The sequence below is a fragment of the Dicentrarchus labrax genome, unplaced genomic scaffold (genome assembly GCF_905237075.1).
Source record: "Dicentrarchus labrax unplaced genomic scaffold, dlabrax2021, whole genome shotgun sequence".
Classification (NCBI taxonomy): domain Eukaryota; kingdom Metazoa; phylum Chordata; class Actinopteri; family Moronidae; genus Dicentrarchus; species Dicentrarchus labrax.
The window spans coordinates 16,778,394-16,798,514 of NW_026136719.1; the positions used below are offsets into that span (position 1 = coordinate 16,778,394).

General features: G+C 42.0%; 1 protein-coding gene across 1 annotated transcript in view; it reads right to left on the minus strand.

Annotated features, from left to right (window-relative positions):
- Nucleotides 1-20,121, minus strand: part of galnt18b (UDP-N-acetyl-alpha-D-galactosamine:polypeptide N-acetylgalactosaminyltransferase 18b) — a 75,235-nt gene that overhangs the window by 27,368 nt on the left and 27,746 nt on the right. The window contains exons 2-6 of the mRNA XM_051379699.1: nt 12,916-13,111; nt 10,003-10,169; nt 3,221-3,404; nt 2,132-2,329; nt 1,771-1,885 (exon numbers count right to left, since the gene is read on the minus strand). Of these exons, the coding sequence (XP_051235659.1) occupies nt 1,771-1,885; nt 2,132-2,329; nt 3,221-3,404; nt 10,003-10,169; nt 12,916-13,111 (860 nt within the window). The remainder of the gene's footprint in view (nt 1-1,770; nt 1,886-2,131; nt 2,330-3,220; nt 3,405-10,002; nt 10,170-12,915; nt 13,112-20,121) is intronic.

A 20,121-nucleotide genomic window follows, 5' to 3' on the forward strand; every position in this document is an offset into this window, starting at 1 on the left:
ATGTGATAAAATCATCAACGTGTCCAGCTATAAAGCAATCAGTGGGACTATTATCAGGGCCTGGAATTCTAAAAGCGTGTAATTTCTGGAGGAAAATGACTTACGGGACTAATCTCCCTGCTTTACTGATGATTGCATCTCTGTCATTAGCTAGGATGAATATTTCCACATTCTGTCTCCTGTCGTAGGCTCTCCATTTCCTTTTCACAGTGCAATCTAGCCAGGAGTGGAGCTGAGGAGGAGTCGTCTCCTGCTTCTTGCTGTTATTGAACAGGCTGGTAGTGGCATTAATGACTTTGTACAGTAGATGTGTGCTATCATTAGCTATCCCTATGGAGAACGGTTCTTTCTCTGGTCCATCTGCTTGCAGTACTGCTGAACTGAAGGAACACCAGAAGGATTTTCATCCAAGTCGGAGCTGAAGATGGTGTACAAATGAAGTATGGCACTGTGAGAAGAATGCAAAATAACTACAGACACAGTGCGTCTATCTGCTCTGAACGTCGGCATTCTCTTCACACATCACTGCTAACAGTGACAATGACTTTGAGTCCTACAACTCTCGCATGCGCTTCAGTGGAATCACCGGGGGATGAAGGTCATCATTCAGACTTCCGAACTAATTAGCAGTGATTATTTATTCTAACTAAAACTACACAAGAGAGAGCATGTCACAATGTGTTCTGGGTACACTTGGTGAGGGATAATTTCCTCCACTGTGTTCACTTGTTCCTGTCAAAGCATGTAAGTACTGCCATTAGTTATCCTGTTAAAAGGTGTTTAAAGGATCTGATTCGTGAGTCTATATTTTTTCTAATTGTCAACAAACCCCATGGAGAGACAAAAAACTAATTCTACGAACAGCTATTGGCTGTGTAGTTAAAGCTTATATAACAAACATATCAATGAGTAATGGAGTAACCTGGATTGACTTTATATTCTACAATTAAAAATGTACACATAGGAAGGTATTTGAAGGTTGATTCGGGTATTTCTAGACTCTGTATATGAGAATTTGACTATTTCTAGGTCAACAAATAAAATAAATATATGTGGATTATCCTGGCAGTGTGGAGAGGGCTCTCACACATAATATTTAGACATTCATGTTAGGAAATATAATTTACAGAAAATATAATTAAACTATGTACTAAATAAATACAAAATCTGAAAATAATTAATATTCCTGGTGTTGGGTACTGTAGTTTATTGTACTTTGACTCAATCAGATAAGTAAACTAAGTCCTGCTGCTGTTAATACTCACCAGAGCACCAAATGTATAAATCTGTGACTGAAAATAGTCCCAAACAAATGCAATATTTACAGCTGTTTCAGTAACGGTTGATAAATACTCCAGTGACCAGCTGTTTTAGGAAATAATGAAATTATTTTCTTGTAGGTTGAAAGTACAGCTGATGAAGAACATGTGATACCAACAGCTTCAGATTGTTCTTCTGAAACCTATATATTTGCTTGTAGTCTTCTGTAGGAACCAGTGGACTTTGGCTCACTGACAGAGTAGAGAAATCAAAAATCCTGAAAATAGAAACACACATTGGCTGGATGTCCTGCTTTTCATCTCTTTACTAACTGCCACTCATCGCTGGCAGCCAAATCACTCTTTTATCAATGAGTTTAGTATTTTGACGATGAGGTCCTCAGTGACCTTGCTCCCAACAGCCATTAAGTGTCATTATCATAGTTCATTTTCCACACATTACCTGGTTGAACAATGGCCCATGGCCACTGGGGGTGACATTATTACTCACCCTGATGCCCAGCTCCACATTTTCTCCACCGTACACCTCCATCCCCTCATCCAGCAAGCCAATCTCCTCAAAGTACAGCCTATCCACCACGAAGCAGCCAATCAGGGCTGGGCTCCTGGGGGATTAAAGATGATGAAGATCAGTTTTGTTCCTCTGCACAGGTAATGTTAGCTTGGCACAGTTGCAATAGTGACAGCAGAGACAAGAAGAGAAATGTGACCTTGCACAGCCTATAATTTGTTCATGAATGCTGCCTGAATTACCCTTTTTAGAGTTGACATTTGTTTACTTAAATTCAGATAAAGAATATCATATTATATTATTTGATTCAGACTATCAAGACATTGTGGTGTTCACTTACTGGATTGGTGCACTCTTGTTGCCCTTGTGCCACCAGGACTTTGGTGGGTTGAGGTAGCGACACCACAGCTCCCAGTCAAAGCCCTGGGCAGACAGCGGATACTCTTCAATCTCAAACGTGTCGTACTTGATGTTATCAAATGATGGGGAAATAATGCGTGTTCTGTCTTCTTTAATTCTCTGCAGAATGGGTTCAGCCCTTCAAATATGGAAAGAGAAAGTAATTTTACTTTGAGTGTTTGTTTTGACAGGCTTTCTCCATTACCTTTCTGATCATGCCTGTCATGTAAGGGGCACTTTTTAAAAACCAATTTCACAATGAATTCAATTGAATTAATGAGTCTGATAAAGCATACAATTCCATCTGATAAGCTGGATTGGATGGATTTTTTTAAATCAAAAAGAGATAAAATATGTTTATTTGCAATAATGAAGTAATTCAAAAACTACACACTACATTTCTAAGGGAATTTAATGTGATTGTGTGTCATGTTATTTACACTTGTGTGGGACTTTCTTGCTATTAGGGAATTAGGGAAATGTAAGATTTAAAGCAATAGTTCTACATTTACAATACTATACTGTATTTTGTTTGCTTGAACGGTTAACTGGGCATATTTTGTTATCCTCAGACAGAGCCAGGCTAGCTGTTTCCCCCTGTCTTTATGTTAAGCTAACTGGCTGCATGCAGTTATGAGAGTGGCATCAATCTGATCTAACTTACAGCAAGAAAGTGAATAAGCAAATGTCAAGCAATTGTTTTAATGAGGTCATATCTGGGTCTGGAAGAAAGCAGATACAGTTTACAATGAAATAGTAAAAGTGTGGCCTGTTGTTCAGATACTGATGACAGATTTGGGACAGACTGCAGCGTTATCCTGTGGAGTATGAAGACCCTGGCAGATTAGTGTGATCATGTGCAGAGTGAACTTGTGTATAACAGACAGAGAATACAGCTACTAGAAAAATAACCCATCGGCAGTCTTTGTTGTTTTTAAATTAGATAATTTTCTGTAAACCCACACAGAGTGATATGACTCAAACCTCAGTGCTCTTGAGCTGCGTTAGCCTGTCGATGCAAGTGACTCACCAGCCAACGTTGAACTCAACGTGGGCATCAAACAGGGCAACAACTGGGGCAGTGGCAACCCTCCACCCACTCACTCTGGACCGGATCAAACCCTCCTGCTTGGAATGCCGCACCATCTTAATGAATCCTGGACGTTGGCTGTTAGTCTCGGACACAAAATCCTGCAGCTTCTCCTTTAGCTCATCTACAGAACACACACATGAATTTTACATCAATATCTGAAGAGCTTTTGAAGATCCCGCATGCGATAAGGTGAGTAAAGTGAGAGCTGCTTGTGAGCAAACTTCCACCCACAAGACGCCGTCATGTCCTCCTCCAGTGGGCAGTATTTCATTGGTAGGAGGCCAAAAGTACTCATGCTTCACTGCTTTGATCACTGGACCAAAGAGGCAGCAGCTTGAGCCAGCACTGCAGACCTCCATGGGGCTTACCAGTCATAACGGGATATTGCAATATTGAGGACTCAGCCTGCAACGCTTTTCAAAACATGAGGGGAGGAGAAGTCCATCCGTTTTAATGTTTGGCTGCAAAGTTTACCTCCATTATTACCTGAGCTACATATTGTATGATGAGTCATAGCCTGCAGGACAAAAGAGTTAGTGCTACTTATATGAAAAAGACTCACCCTTCTCCCTACGAGTTATAAATGGTAGCAATATTTCTGATAATTTTCTTAAAAATACAACAAATTACAGCAATGTATTAGAGGTTTCCCTTGTGGTTCAAATAGCATTTCAAGCCAAGTGAAAAAACTTGGGCTGATCAACATTTCTTTCAAAAAAGCCTTTGGAGTCAGAAAAAGCCAGCGAGTGAGCAAAACCACAATTATATCACACCTCTATACTGTACTGTAGCTGGAAAAAATAAAACTTTATCAGCACTGGGTTTCATCATCCCTAGTATAAATCACCTTTGGCTGTGTTCTCACCATCTCAGTTGTAACCACCGGTACCTTTTGAGTTTAAAGGGAATGGGGAGCAGTTGCAGGCAGACATATAGCGGCCGCTGTGAAATCATGCTGCGTCTGGCTTCTTCAGTGGCAGGGTGAGTTGAAAAAAGTTTGATTTTCCAAACTGACAAAACTCGAAAACAGTTCTGTTGGTTTAGTTTATGAAGACATTGTCTGTATTATGGGAGTTTATATCTCTTACTGAAACTTCACCACTGATTTATTTGAATGTGAATTATTTTCTTTTACTCTGCAAACAACAAATTAGGTTGCAGTTTGGCATGCCAGCTAATGTTGACACCTAAACAAGTCTCACAGTATCAATCAGTGCATCTACAAGAGTGAATTTCAATATAAAATGCAACAATATGTAATAGGAATCCTTTTAACTCATCTTTTCATCAGACATTCTTTGTGCATGTAAAGTCAGGATGTTCAACAGCTATTTCCATATTTTTTTCTTCCAATTTACAGATAGGCACAGCAACAGTATTGTAGAGGAGACACATTGTACTGTATCACATGCATGTAAATGTACATGCTGTAGATACTGATAAACTAATTATGGTATCTTGATTTAATAAAACGTTAATGGTGTAAATATATTTTTTTCTGGAATATGAGAATATAACAATGCAATGCAAAGCATATTAAAAATCTAAATACATTATTGAATGACCACCATTATGACTTTTCATGTCAAGCACAATGTTAAAACCCTGTTTCCTGTAAAGTTTTGTTTCTCAACAAAGTGCATTGTGTGAATCATTTAGGCCCAACAAATCCAACAAATGTACTGAATGCATCTCCTTCCTCATTAAAAATTGAAAATTGTGCATTGTTTACATCCATGATCCCTAGCGTGCAGCTTCACTGCCTCTGTTGGCACATCGCTAAGCTCCTTTGTGCATGCCGCATTCAATAGACCATTTTCACAGCAGCCATTTTGACATGAAATAGTAATCTGTGTTACCATTTATACTAATTAAGGTTATGTTCCATTCGGGTTAAACCAAGTCAGAGTGCTGCTATTCTGCATGTGGGCTCAAGACTCCGCTACACTAAATGGAACAAAACCCAAGTATCGTTGGTAACACCTGTTTACCCTACTATTTCTTGTCAAAATGGCAGCTGTGAAAAAAGCTCTGTTGTTGATCAACGGAATAAAACCGTAACAGGATTGTGCATCTTGTCGCCTGCAAGCTTACAAGCGTGCATAAGCATCCTCTTACGTGTGCACAATACAAACAAAATGGAGACCCAATAGTAAAAAAAAAAATTGCAAGGTACAGTGTTGGGGTTGCTGAGCTAAAACACCACAGACTCTGGAATTTGTTAAATTAACTCAATTTGTCTAAACTGCTCCTTGGGCAAAGACTGACCTTATGAGTCAGCTGGGGAAATATATAGTAAAAAGATATCAGAGCCTGAGATGCAGTGTGTTGCATTTAATCACTCCAGTGGATGCAGCTGGTCCTCAGAAACTCAGAGAAGTGCTGCTATTTCTCACCAGGCCATAAACAAGTCTGGAGCAGAATAATACTCACTATACGCACCATGATCAACATGAATTCCTATTCTACATTTATATTAAGTACGAAACTCTCCCATTCAGAAGAGCCAGTAGAGGTTGTGATTCTCTCCTTCCCGGTAAATTCCAATCCGCTAACATCCCAGGTGTAAATCTGCTTAAAACGTAAAGCAGGGGGACTCTGGATCAGGAGAACACACTTCAAGTTTTAGCTTATGTAGTAGAAAAATGCCTACACTTTGGACACTTAATTCTGGCTAAAGGAAAGCTACTGTAGTTACTCATGCAAGCAGCTGCTCGTGCCGTTCCGCCAGATTACTGTATCTATAATAATCCATCAGTAATTAAGATATTTTGATGTGTGTGTGACTTGAAAACAAGAATGACGATGTGTTATGCCTCATCACAAATCATAATAAAGCACAGTCCATTACACCAGGCATGGCTGATGGCCAGCAGTCATCAATCTTTCCAAACTGATATCCTGCTGAAGCTCTGCTGGAAAGCGACGGGCTTTGGGATGGTGTTGGACTGGAACAACAAGTAAACAGGTTTCCAACATCACTGTGCAGTCAAGCAGTAAATCCAGTAACATATTCAAAATGTAACAAGAAAACAGGTTTTTCTCAGAAGATAAAAAGCTAGTGGTGAGCTGCAAAATTGTGAATACACCATTTCGCTCACCTCTATCTTACCCTCAGTGCGATATGACAAAATAACATTGTATGAAACTGTGTATAACTACCTGAATATGGATACTGAATCCACAACTACCAACAATGAAAAGCTGTCTGTATTCAAAACATATCTTGCAAGTCTAACATGGCTTAAAAATCTTCTTGTTCAACTTTTCTTGAAGTGTGCAGAGAATTGAATTGTAAATCATATCTGTAATTCTGTGCATAACCAAGCAAAGGATGTTAAATTGAAAAAAGGTGATTTTATTAATGTTTACTTTGGTGTATATCCTCTTCCTGTTTATATATGTCTTAACTGGGGTTGTCTCTTCATGAATGTTCAAACTAAACACCATTTATCACCACACAGGCGTTACTGCTTGCACAGCAGATGGCAAATCGGCATGGATACAGGTCTCACAGTTGCTGTGTAGTCTGAACTACCCCACTTGGCAATTTCTCACTACACAACTCTGCAGGTGTGAAAATCTCTGTTTAAAATATCCAACTGATACTCACTCTTCTTCCATTATTTCACGGGTCCTGTATCCAAATACTGGGTCCAGGCAGGGTTTGGATATGAGTATGGCAGTTTGTTAAAAAACATTTTGAACACATGTTGCTTAAGTTCCAGTGCAAATGTGCACTGCTTGTACTTTATAGTTGGCAGCACATACTGCAAACTCAGCTTTGTTGGTGTTTGCCGATGTCGTCCCAGCTTTTGTGTATCCTCCAGCTTTCATTGGCTAGACCTGCAGCGACTGCTTGCTGGATATCCAACTGGTTTCAAACAGTTGCTGGAACTTCTCTGGACGCCTGAGTCGTTGACTGAATCCGCATTACACCACACACAGTCACAGGGACTCACAGCAGTTTATAGAGTGTAGTAGTACACACACAAGAGCTGGTCAGTAGCACATTTCACCAGATATTCAAGTATCTATATCGTCTGCAATGACTCCATCACCATTACAGATGAGATGAATCAGACTCAGAACGTTTCTGACAGCTATTGATCTGGCAGATACCATGGAAAACAATAGAAGTTTAAATAAAGGCATTACATTCTTTCTACTGCCTACTGTCTTGCTTAAAATTAGCTCATCACAAAATCCTTTACACTCACATATATACAAGACTCCTTGGTATTATCATTTAAGTTAAAGTATGGAATCACAAGTCCTCTGACAGCCCGTCTAATAAGTGAGCCCTTCTCAAAAGCCCACTCTTACACAGATGAGCCTTTCTCGGGCCACAGCTTGGGACATTATCCAATTAAGGAGGAATCAGCTAGGTCAATTTGCCCTTCTCTCCCTTGATAGCTACACGTTCTCCTGCATGCTAATGCCTCTCGGAGGTGAGCTGTGACAGTGGCGGATGACTAATGTAAAGCTGTGGATGCCTGGGAGGTTAGCTGTGGACGATGACCCCTTCAACAATCTCAGCAGCATCATGGGTCAACAGGCTAACGACATTTAGCACAGATAAGATTCACAGTCATGGTGATAATGATAACACCAGGCCTATCAGACGCAGTGTGACAGAGTGCTCATGCAAACAGGGTGAAATGCCATGAGCAAAATGTCAACGCGTGACTTGGGTCCCTGAAGGAACAACTGCTCCCTAGCTCTCAATTAAGTGATAAAATATGAATCTTTATGGGAACTGATGTGATAGTCCAATAATATTCTAGGAAGAGTGTTAGAAAAGTTTGGGTTTTACGTTTTTTAACAGATAACGTTTGATATAGTCAACTTTCTGTTCAATAATAGCCAGAGGGAGAGTGATCATTCTTATTCCAGCATGTTGAGACAAGTTACCAAGACATATATATTGATCTATATTCTGTTCCAGCAGGCTACAGGCCATGCTACATGTTTTGCATTATTGACTTTGGTACACATATCTTTCCAAATGCCAGTATTTCCCATGTTGATTACCCTTAATGGCTGTCTCCGTCCTTGTTACAGGCAATACACTTCTAAACGGGCTGTGCTGCTTTAGAAGTGTATTGCCTATAAATGACCTTGGCAAAGTATCATTACCTTTTTATAGCCTGCTTTCTGCCTTTGCTTTCTGCCTTTGTAATGTGTAATGTAATTAAGTCTTACACTGTAAATTATAGGTCCACTTTTCACAGGTGACTTCAAGTCTATTTCATGTGCCTTGCATGGCAGACTAAAGTCACCTATCACTGATCTCACATATCAGTCATCTCAGCAATAACAAGTGAACAGATCTCAGCAGCTACACACTGTCAGCAAATACTGGCTTTCTTTTCAGCCTGGCACTGTTAACTATGCCCAATGAATGCAGATGTAAGAATTAGGGTTGCAAATGCAGACAAGGTACAAACACTTCATCACCTTGCTGTATTGTTATCTGCCTTGGGGCAAATTTCCTGGCTTTGCAGCTAATTAGTGTTATTCATCTATCGGTTAAATCCAGTAAGCACAGATCCTCATTAAAAACATTAAAGGGTGTGTGGAGAGTGGAGCAGTAAATATCACAGATACAGATTTTTCTACACATGAGGCAATGGTATGTAAACCATAGACCTTGTTTAACGCAGAACTGCTAAAGCTACTTTCTAAAACAGACAAAGCAAACCGTGTCATACACTGTAAACCACACCCAACACAGGGGAAAACGTTTGGTGCCACAATATGCAACCAGTGACTGAAACTCTAACTAGCTAGCTAAATACGATAGATTTCAGCATGTGAAAAGAGGAAGCACTCTATGTTTACCAGAGAGAAAAAGTTTTATTAGTGTCCCTTCTCCTTACCCTTCTATTCATGGGTAAATTATCCCACTGAATGGCGAGAAGTGAAATACCTTGATATTTACAACTTTGATCAGGTAAAATCATCATTTAACGTAACACAGAGATCAAACCAGGCCTTGTTTAACTTAATGACCCTTTTAACTGTTTTTTGTACCCGGCAGTAAATTTGCTTATATTTCTGCTGTAAAGTTGGGCATTTTAACATGTGGGCTTATGGCTCACTTTTGGAGCCAAGCTTCAAGTGGCCATTTGAGGGTCACTTGAACACAGGTTTCTGGTACTCTGGTGTTGACATTATTTTCAGCCCAGAAGGTTGCCGCTTGAACTTCTGGGTTCTTCCCTGTTAGTAGTGCATCCCACCACACAGCAGTTTTTTGGCATTTTTCTGTTGTTTGAGAGTAGATGGAAAGTGACAAAGAGGCACTTTCATGCAATACAAAGTCAGTGGAGTGAGACAAACTGTTCCCTACAGTGTGAGCGGGAATTCAGTGCACTCTGTCTCTATGGTTGTTAGCATGTTTGCTAGGCTCCGCCCCCTTGTTGCAATGCCTCATTAGCATTCAGTTCTCACGTATGTTGTTCACAATAATAATGGTGGCACATTTAATATCTAATTCTTTTGTTAATTTTGAAACTAAGGTCCTTGATTTCAAACAGAGGTAGACAAAATAAGCCTTCTCACTTTTAGCCAGCGATTGCAAATGTTGCAAGCTGAAATAAAACCATGCACTGTTTCAAGATGTTAAGAAATCCAAAGCTGGGCAGGCCTGCTGTGTCTGGTCATGGTTGCTAAGCTACGATTGGACAATTGCTATATTATAAGATGATGTTTCTTACTGTTATTGCTGTTGTCGTCCACCAGGATTATCTCTTTGAGAAGGTGGGAGGGAGTCCTGTTGATGGCGGAGTGAATGGATCGCAGGATGACGGACAAGGCTTCATTCACAAAAATGAACACAATGCTCACTTGAGGGAGGTTTAAAGGATAAGTGATGTTCCTGCACCTGAGGAGGACAAATAACAAATAACTTGGTGAGGTAATGTTTAGGCATGCATTGTGTCTAAAGGATTAGCAGATAAATTTGACATTGATTCCTATAGAGCAGGGGAATGTCAGATTTCATGCCAACCCAGGTACTTGGCAGACAATATCAGGACCCTATTTTCATGAATCAAGGTATAAATGTAGGCACTGGCACCAGTTCATGGCCAGGAGATTTTTTAGAAATCTGACCACCAGAGTGCTACCACAATAGTGGTGCACCTGCAATGCAGTTATAAAAGGGATCAGTTCAGGAGGAATAAATAATGGGTCATTTGGTAAAGTCTGACATCAATCAAGCTGCTCTTTCCCTTTTAGAATATTGTTTTCTGCCACCGCCTGCTGACATTTTCATTGTGACTAAGGAGACCAGCCTCTTCTCCCAAAAGGAAACAGATGCCTTTTTCCAGGAAATGCACAGACAGCAAGTAGTAAAAAATATTACTTAATAGCTGCAGCTAACACCCCTTTAAGTTTGAATAAAAGTTTTTGAAATCAAAATCCTGATCATAATGTTTTCTGTGCGTAATGACACAAATGTGTTAAAAGACAGTTATTCCCGCAATAACAGTATGTGGATTGTCCCCATAATAATCCTTTTAACATGACCATTTAATTTAATTGTACAGAGTGAATTGTGTTGGGGTTGTCATATCTTACCAGTTTCCTGCCCTGCCTGTCAAATTCAACAAAATTACATTGCTGTTACCACATCATCCTAGTCATTATGGCCAAAAGCCTGTTGTACTTACAGAATCCCATGGCTCGGGCATTACTTTTGGGAAATATGTGAAAAATGTGTGTGATTAATGTATGCCCCAGAACAGTTTTGGATGAGTGTACAGAGCCAGTATTAGTGGGAATGGACGGTCTGAAGGGAGTTTAGTGATGTGCAGTGGAGAAAATGCCCTGAAGATCCTTGTGCTGTGTAAACCTTCACACCAGGATGTCACCTTGTGGGCTCCTGTAACCCCGGTGGCTTAAACATGAAAGGACTACTGAAAACTGAGTCATAGCCAACCAGTGTTAAAGATGGTGTATTGACTTGACAGGATTGTGGTGTTATTTATCCAGGACTTAATTAAAGTGAACACAGTGCACACATATCTCCACAAGGCTTTGAAAATGCATGTTTCCTTAATTTATAGGCTGCAGATGGACAACCTGTAGTTTGTCCTGCCACCTTCAGATGGCCGAAGGAGTTTGTGACAGATATTGGCACAGTGAGAATTACCCCTTAATCAAGCCTGCTACAAACAAGAGTTTTCCTTTGCCTACGTAAGATGATGAACTCAGCAGCAGGTAATTGCGCTGAACGCTGTGGGCAGAAGTAAATTCTTCATTGGTTTTCAATTAGAAGCACTCTATGTTTGAGAGGGAACAACAAAGAGTTTTTCTGTACGGAAAGTGCCTCATAAGTTTCTTTGTTTATTACTGAAAAGTGAATGGTCCTCAGAGCTAGGGCTGATTGATATAAGGATATATACAGTGAGACTAGAGCTGAAATTATTCATCAGTTAATTCTTTGACAGAAAATTACAGTTTCATTTTTCAAATATAAAGAATGTGATGCTTTTCTCTCTCTCTATATTTATATATATATAAGGAAAACCAAAATTTAAACCAACAGTTTGAACATGACACCTTGGGATCTAGGCCCACTTAATGGGCATGGTGTGAGATTTCATGGACAAATCAATTAACAGAGACAATAATCTGCAGGTTAATTCATGATTCAAATAATTGTTAGTTGCAGCACTGAGACAATGAAAACGTGTTAACTGGCAGAGGTTTTGCCGTAGTGTTCATACCGTGGTGGCTATCCCTTTAATATCTCTGGGCCATGGAGGGCAAGGTTGCAATGTTAGTAAGTAGAACTCCATCTTATGGATGGATTGCTACAAAGTCTTTTTAAACATGTATAGTCCCCAGAAGATGAATCCTAATTACTTTGGTGATCTTCTGACTTTTTTTCTAGTGCGTCCACGAGATTCACAGATGGAATATTATAAAATGTACACCCTCTGGATGAACTGGTACCTTAACTTTTCATTTACAGCCATCATCCAGTCAAAATTTTAATATGTCCAAATAGCCTTAGCTGTAATTTCTGTTTCCAGTTAATTAGCAAATGTTAACATGCTTAGCTAAGATGTTGAACAAGGTATAAACATGCCTAACATCAGCATGTTAGCACTGTCATTGTGAGAATATGAGCATGCTGATGTTACCATTGAGCTCAAAGAACAGCCTGACAGTGCCTCTAGCAAGGCTGTAGATGGTTCTAATTTGCTAACACAGCATTATCATTTCATATTGTGATATATATTGCTATCACAACATAAAATTACATATATTGTGATAAAGGAATTAACTGTATTTTCCACTCCTATGTGGAGACACAGACATATTAGTTGATGCCACAATTACATTACACGACCAGTTTGGTTTGACGTTGTTATACAGTACTACACCTTTTTCGTGGCAAGTGAAATCACCAAAAGGTGCAAGTGAGGAGAGAAATCTGCTGTCACACAATCATACTGACACTTCTGCAGCACAAAATTCACTCTCAGTCTGTAATTCAGTCTGAAAACAACAGTAAAATAAATAATTTGCTCAAACATATGATACTTAATACAGCTAGCATCTAGAGTAGGCTAACAGTATATGACAGTGTTTGAGCACCATTCTACCTGCAGTCTTACCCATCAGGCCTGAGGTCTGGTATTGGCCTTTTTAGAGAGAGACGATCACTGAGGTAGCCGTTATATCCATAGTACTGGAACATCTTCAGTGCCACCCGCCGGTTGTCCGGACTGAGCTCCTGACCCCAGTGAGCAAACAGCGATGAGTCAGAGAATGATGTGTCTGCCTGACCGTCCTCTCCCCTCCCTGGAGTCTCTAGGAAGCACAGGAAGACAAATAGCATGAATATTTGTCTAGGCCACAGCCTCTCAACCTACCGGTGAGGTTGTGCGTGAGGTGACATTTAAGGAATGTAGAAAAATGATAGGGCTAATATAATCACTGTGATAAATGCTGTTTTCGTTGTGCTGTAATGTATGTTAGCAGGTGAAGGGTGGCCTGTTATTTAAAGAGAGTGATTGGCTGTCCTTCAACCGAAACGCCGGGAGTTCATACACATGGCGAGAAGCTCTAGTGTCCTTGAACAAAAGATTCAATCCCTACCAGCAGCTGGTCGGCTGTTCTAGCTGACAATGCTCTTTGACCTGCCCAGAGAGGAGCAAGTGAAACTAATTTCCCTAAAGGTATCGCTAGAGTAACACACACGCTTCCTTTAAATAATTAATCAAGTGGTAATGTGTGATCATTTTTGGAGTAAGTGAACCTTTCTCTGTGAGAGTTCTTTCACTAGAGAAGATTGTAGAAGGACTCCCTTTGTGTTTAAAGGGCTGAAGACTGAAGAGTTCAAAATGAGTGCAGCCCCGACTCATTTCATAGCTGAGCAGCACTGACAGCACAGAGAGCAGAGAGACATTTAACGAACACACACTTAGTGTGACAAACAGTATATTACTGCTTGTGGCCCTTGTTGATAGACTCAGTTCATGTCCAGACTCCATAAAACACTGGTGGCATCTGTTAGAAATTCTGTCCTGCTTCCAAGAGGTTTTAATGCACTTTAGAGGCAAACTTCTGAGTGTGCTTAACAGTCAAGGAGCTTTACCCACAGGAGGTTGGTTTAAATGCCAGAAATATAGTATATAAATGAGACTTTAAAAAAAGTGATATTATCTTGAAGAATATATAAAAGTTTCCCTGTGCACTTGCATGATTACAGTCCGTAGCTCTGAATACTACATTGATTTTTACATCACAAATAAAAATATGTTAACAGTGCAAAAGATTTCCCAGTTTTTTTCATTTAATACAGCCATTTCATTGAGTCCTAGTACCTGTTGGGATGCTATGCTGGGATTCAGTTATGTGCTGCAGTGTGATCTGAATATTGCAGAGTTTTAGTGTGATTGAACAGCACAGTGATATTTATGATCTGTGAAAATATGGGGGTGCGGGTGAGAGGTTGGTGGTGGTAACTCAGTGAAGTTGCGAAAAATCTCATTTCATGTACACTGAGATTAGTGAGAAAGACTGCAAACTGTATGATGGGTTGTCTTCGTAAAGTATGAAGAAACAATCTTTAAATGAAATTCATACAGCCTACAAAAAGTGTAATAAAATCATTTACTTCATAATAATTGACCTTATTGAAAAAGACAGGAAAATTTAATTCCATGTCATGGATAATTATTGCAAATTCTTAATTAAAATATCCTAATCAGCAGGAAATTAAATCTAATGAAATTCCGTGGTGGTATCATCTGTTATTATATAATAGTTTGATTAAAAGAGAAGACATCAGTCCGCTGTAGCATATTGAGGCTATACCACAATAAAAAAGAGACACATTTCATTATAGAGCGTCTGTATTTCAGGTTACTGCTGACAAACTGACGTTATCAGGAATAATTCACAACAAACCAGACATAATAAATAGTTTTATTTCTTTTTCAGAGTAAACTGAAATGCAAGCTAGGAGAAGAGTGATAAGAAGAATTTTATTATTTTTGTTAATATCATTTGACATAGCAGAGTTTCCTGAAGTTTTAAATTAATATATGTCTCTCAAGTTTCTGAATACGATAAAGATGAATAAACAGTTCATGCTAATAAATGAAGACTGAATGTGGAATGACAATAAACTGAGGAGCCTCAAAGACCCAAAGAGGACAGAAAAGGTTTTGAGTCCTCAGTGACACTGCAAGCAATGTGTGTGTGTGTGCAGTATGCATGTGTTTTAGGCAGATTGGGGAAGGTTAATATTCATGAGCAGATTGTTTTAACATACAAATGACAAACAGTCATGCAAGTAAGAGCTAAGACAACAATATGGAAGCATGAAGGGATTACATTATGACCCAAAACAAAAACTGTTTCTGAAAAGGCAGGAGTTTACAGTAAATGTCTTTAGAAGGTTAACTATTGAATTTGTATCCTGGGGAATTAAACATGAAGCAGTACCACTCTTACAGTACACATTAAAGATCCAGTATGTAGGATTTAGTGGCATTGTGGTGTAGCTGCTTATTGCAACACCCTCGCCTCACCCTCCCATTCTAAGCGTGTAGGAGAAACTACAATGGCTGCGAAACTCGTGAAAAATGTGAAAGGTCCTACAGCCAGTGTTTGGTTTGTCTCTTCTGGGCTACTGTTGAAACATGGCTGCTCAACATGGCGGACTCCTTAGAAGATGACCTGCTCCCTCTATAGATAAATAAAAAGGCTGTTTCTAAACACAACAATTATTCCTAATGTAATGTAATTTAATGGACCTTTAAGAGAACATGTTTATTTACCTCAACACTTGGTGACACTAACTTTCAGTATCTATTTAAATTTGCTAAATATTCTTTACAGAAATGAAATCCAAGGCTATAAAAACCCACTGTACACTACCTGCCTGCCAGCACCAAACAGCAGAAGCATCGAGCTGGTAAACATAGACCCAGAGCATTTAGCAGATAAAGATTTTCCTCAGGAGCTGGTGGAGACCAAAAATTGAGCTAAAAAAAGAATTAATATTGGACTTACATGTGACAGGAGAACAGAAATTTAACTGAAAATGAATCAAATGTAAACTCTCCACGTACAAAAGCTGAGTTACCACAGTGGCTCAGGTTTGATTCCAATCTATGGCCCATGTTGCATTTTATCCCCAGCTGCTAGTATCGAATAAAGGCAAAAAATAATCATAAAAAAAGGAAAAAAAAGAAAGCTATAGCTGCAGCTAATTAATGTGGCTAATTAATCAAGAAATACCTGAGTAGTCAAAGACTCCTACATTTACAATACCAAATGTGGTAGCATACAGTATTGTACACTAATAGTTATCTTATTATGTTTTACATGCCACAATGCAATTTCTGTATTTAGAAAAATGCTCAGTGAAGCTTTAATAAATCAAAAAGTCAACCAACATCCAAGCTGAGAGAAGAGTGCACAGTGAACGGTACGAGCCTGAGGCGGAATAACTTCGACTCCTCACATTCAACACGCTGCTGTTAAAGTTTCACTGCTGTGAAGCAGAGAGAAAGTGTCTCAGCTCTTGATAAGACAATACGGTTATTAGACTAAGGACAGCATAAAAGTTCTGAAAGTCTTTCAATTCTGGCAAGTATGCCTGAAGGCCCATTCATCTGACTGCTTGTGGTGGTGATTAATTAAGCCTACAGAGACAGTTTCCTCAGCGGTGAATCTCTAAAGCAGCAGTCAGGGCAGGTTGGTGTTGTTTGACAGGGTAACCTCAGCAACATGGTCTGTTTAGCATGTTGTTTCAGTAGTGCTGTAGATGACTGACAACCATGCTAGTAGGCCTGCAACCTAGGGTGCAAATAAATCACACAGTACAAAACAATTTCACCGTATGTCACATGACTCGCTTTTAATCGAGCAAGTCATGTGACACACTGTAACCTTGCTGTTTGGAGAGCGGTTTCCTCTTGAGCACACATTCAGTCAACTAACCTTGGTGCTAACTCAAGTAAAGCACAGCCAAATACCTGAGGCAAAAACTAGTGTGTGTATGTGTGTGTATGTGTGTGAGTGTGGAAAGGGGTGAAGTATTCCCTAAGCTTCCCAGCAGCACTCCAGGCGTGTGTGGAGTGCAGCACTAAGTGTGCTTCCATTGCGTGCACAGCAAGGCAACTGAGTTATAGCTGTCTCCTCCCACAGTCACAGAAGAGAGAGGCAGGAGAAAAGATATGCACATACAACATGTATACACTTATTGCCATTAACAAAACTGAAAAAAAAAAACATCACTGGAGAACAAACTTTAGACAATTACCACTAAAGTCACTGAAAGAGAACAATAAACCCTCAGGTCCTACCCAAACTTGCTATTTTACAGGCACAGCAGCACATGTTGAATTATTAAATGTGATCCCATAAAAGATAGTTCACAGTCATAAAACTGCCCCACAAAGATTTTTATCAAATTATATTTATTCACCCCCTCCCCTGTCTATGAAGAGGAAAATGAATTTCAAACGCGAATCATTATCATTTCTGACACCTCAAACATAAGTCTCTTCCACGCAACGCTAACCCACAGTGGTGCAGATGTAGACTTTTGATAAAAGTGCTGTAGGCCTGAATTTTTTTACCTCGCCTCTATACTCTAAACTCTATTGTACTCTGGAACTAGAGAGGGAAGCGTTTGACTGTTGGAACAGATTTAGTGAAATCAATGAAGGGGTAAAACCTCGGTCAACAGATCATTACTGTATAGCAGATGCTGCCAACTGTCAACTGTCAACCAGAGTCAGTTTACTAGGAGTCATTAACCCTTACATCAGGCCTTCATAGTCTTTTGAGATTCAAGGTATTTATTAATTTTATACAGTTAAGGCCTTAATCTCAACTATTCCTCAAATGATATGTTTGTAACAATTTACTGGTGTTAAAAGTGCTGAAAATCCTGTGTCCTATACAGATATTTATAGGTAGATCTGAGATATGTACGTGTGGAGGTGGGCGTGGTTCGCGCTCAGCTGCAGGAGGGAGAGGTGTGGGGAAGGCCTGGGAGAGTGGCACCAGGTGAGTTGATTACCTCACCTGCCAATGATTGTCTGATGACTCTACCTTTTATCTTGGCAGTAGTGTGCTGGATCCGGCGAGACACACACCGAAAGACAGGCCTCTGGGCGGAAGCTGCCGAGCAGCGGTGCAGCTGCATTTTGTGCCTTAAATAAAGAGTTGTGTGAACCGACAGTCTGGTCCGGGAGTTTTGTGTGCTGGGGAACCCCGTCTGTAGCACGGCTTGCTACACTGGCGCCCAACGTGGGGCAGCACACAGAAATGTCCAATCCACAACCGCCCATGCAGCAGCCTCCACAGCAGCCGCCTCCGCAGCCGGCCCCGCAGCCGCCTACGGAGCAGCCATCACAGCTGGTCACACTGCTGGGAGAGATGCTGGGGCAGATCACGGCAATACACAGCCAGCAGACGGCAACGAATAGACGGCATTTGGAGGCACTCCAGGACCAGGCGGGGAAGCAGAACCAGCTGCTGGAGGGACTGCTGGCCCGGTCGGGGGCACAGCCTCCATCCCCTCCATGCTCCCCCTTTTCCGGCATCACCATGCACCGAATGACAGCGGCGGATGACCCCCAGACCTTCCTTGAAATGTTTGAGGCGACGGCGGAGGCCTGTGGCTGGCCGGCGGCGGAGTGGGCCGTGCGCCTGCTTCCCCTGCTGTCAGGAGAGTCCCAGACTGCGGCGCTCGGCCTGCCAGCTTCTGCTCGGGGGGAGTTCCGGAACGTCAAAAGAGCCATCCTAGACAGGATGGGTTTCTCCCCCGAGGATCACCGCCGCCGGTTCCGGTCCGCCACACTGGGATCCTCTGACCGTCCATTCGTCTTTGCGCAGCAGCTGAAGGACGCTGCCACCAGGTGGCTGCAGCCGGGGGGATCCAGCGGCGAGAGGCTGATGCTGGAGCAGGTGGTGCTGGAGCAGTTTGTGGAGGGGCTCCCGACCGGGACCGCGGAGTGGGTGCGGTGCCACCGACCGGCGGATTTGGAGGCCGCCATCACCCTCGCCGAGGATCATCTGGCTGTCCACGGTGGGGACCGAGCTCCGGAGAGGCGGCCCTCTGCACCCGCCCGACCCGTGCCGGCGCCCCGCAGGAGACCCCCACCCCCGCTTACCCCCCAACTGGAAACTGTTGCCCGGCCTCTCCCTCTGCCACGCAGTAACCAACCCTCTTCTCTCTCTCCTTCCCAGGGTCCAGCCGCTACGGGTGCCGCTCTCGGCCCACAGGGGGTTCCTCAGGCGTCAGGGCAGGAGTGTTGGCGGTGCGGGCAGCCCGGGCATTTCCGCAGGGAGTGCCCTCTCATGGAGGTCGGGCAGGTGATCCGGGTTGCTGGCCCACCAACACCCTCCCCCGGTCCAGGAGGGACATACAGCGTCCCGGTAAGGATCCAAGGGGGTATACATCAGGCAATGGTGGATTCGGGCTGCACGCAGTCTATAATTCATCAGCACCTGGTTCGGCCCGGGGCTTTGGTAGAGGCATCGTGGGTGGACATTAGATGTGTACATGGGGATATTCACAGATACCTGGTTGTACCTGTGGAAATTAGATATATGGGTAAAAAGCATATTGTTAAGGCTGCGGTTAGTTCCCGCCTGACGCACCCCCTGATTTTGGGCACGGATTGGCCTGGGTTTAATCGATTAGTGGGGCAGTGTGCGGGGGTGCGTTCACGGCCGGTAGGGACATGGGATATGTGCGCTGTGCTCAGTGGTGACGCGAGGTTGTCCGACGCTGCAGAGGGTGAGGAGGGATCGGTGGTGCCTCCGCCAGAGGCTCCACAGGTCCCCATGTTGCGCTCCACGGAAGATTTTCCACTCGAGCAGTCTCGCGACAATACTCTACGCTTTGCCTTTGACCAAGTGATAAAAATTGATGGTCAGTTGGTGCACCCTGACGCAGCGCAGACATATCCGCATTTTGCATTGGTTAGGGACAGGTTATACAGAGTGAGTCGTGACACTCAGTCAGGAGAGGAAATCACCCAGTTGTTGGTGCCGGAAAGCCGCCGGGAAACAGTTTTCCAGGCGTCTCATTATAACCCAATGGCGGGGCATATGGGGTATGAGAAGACACTTAACCGGATAATGGCCCGATTCTATTGGCCTGGCATTAGGGCAGATGTACGCCGCTGGTGTGCATCTTGCCCGGAATGTCAGTTGGTTAACCAACCGGCCATCCCGAGAGCGCCTTTGCGCCCATTACCACTCATGGAGGTTCCATTTGAGCGTATTGGCATGGACCTCATCGGGCCATTTCACCGGAGCGCACGAGGATATCGCTTTGTATTAGTCCT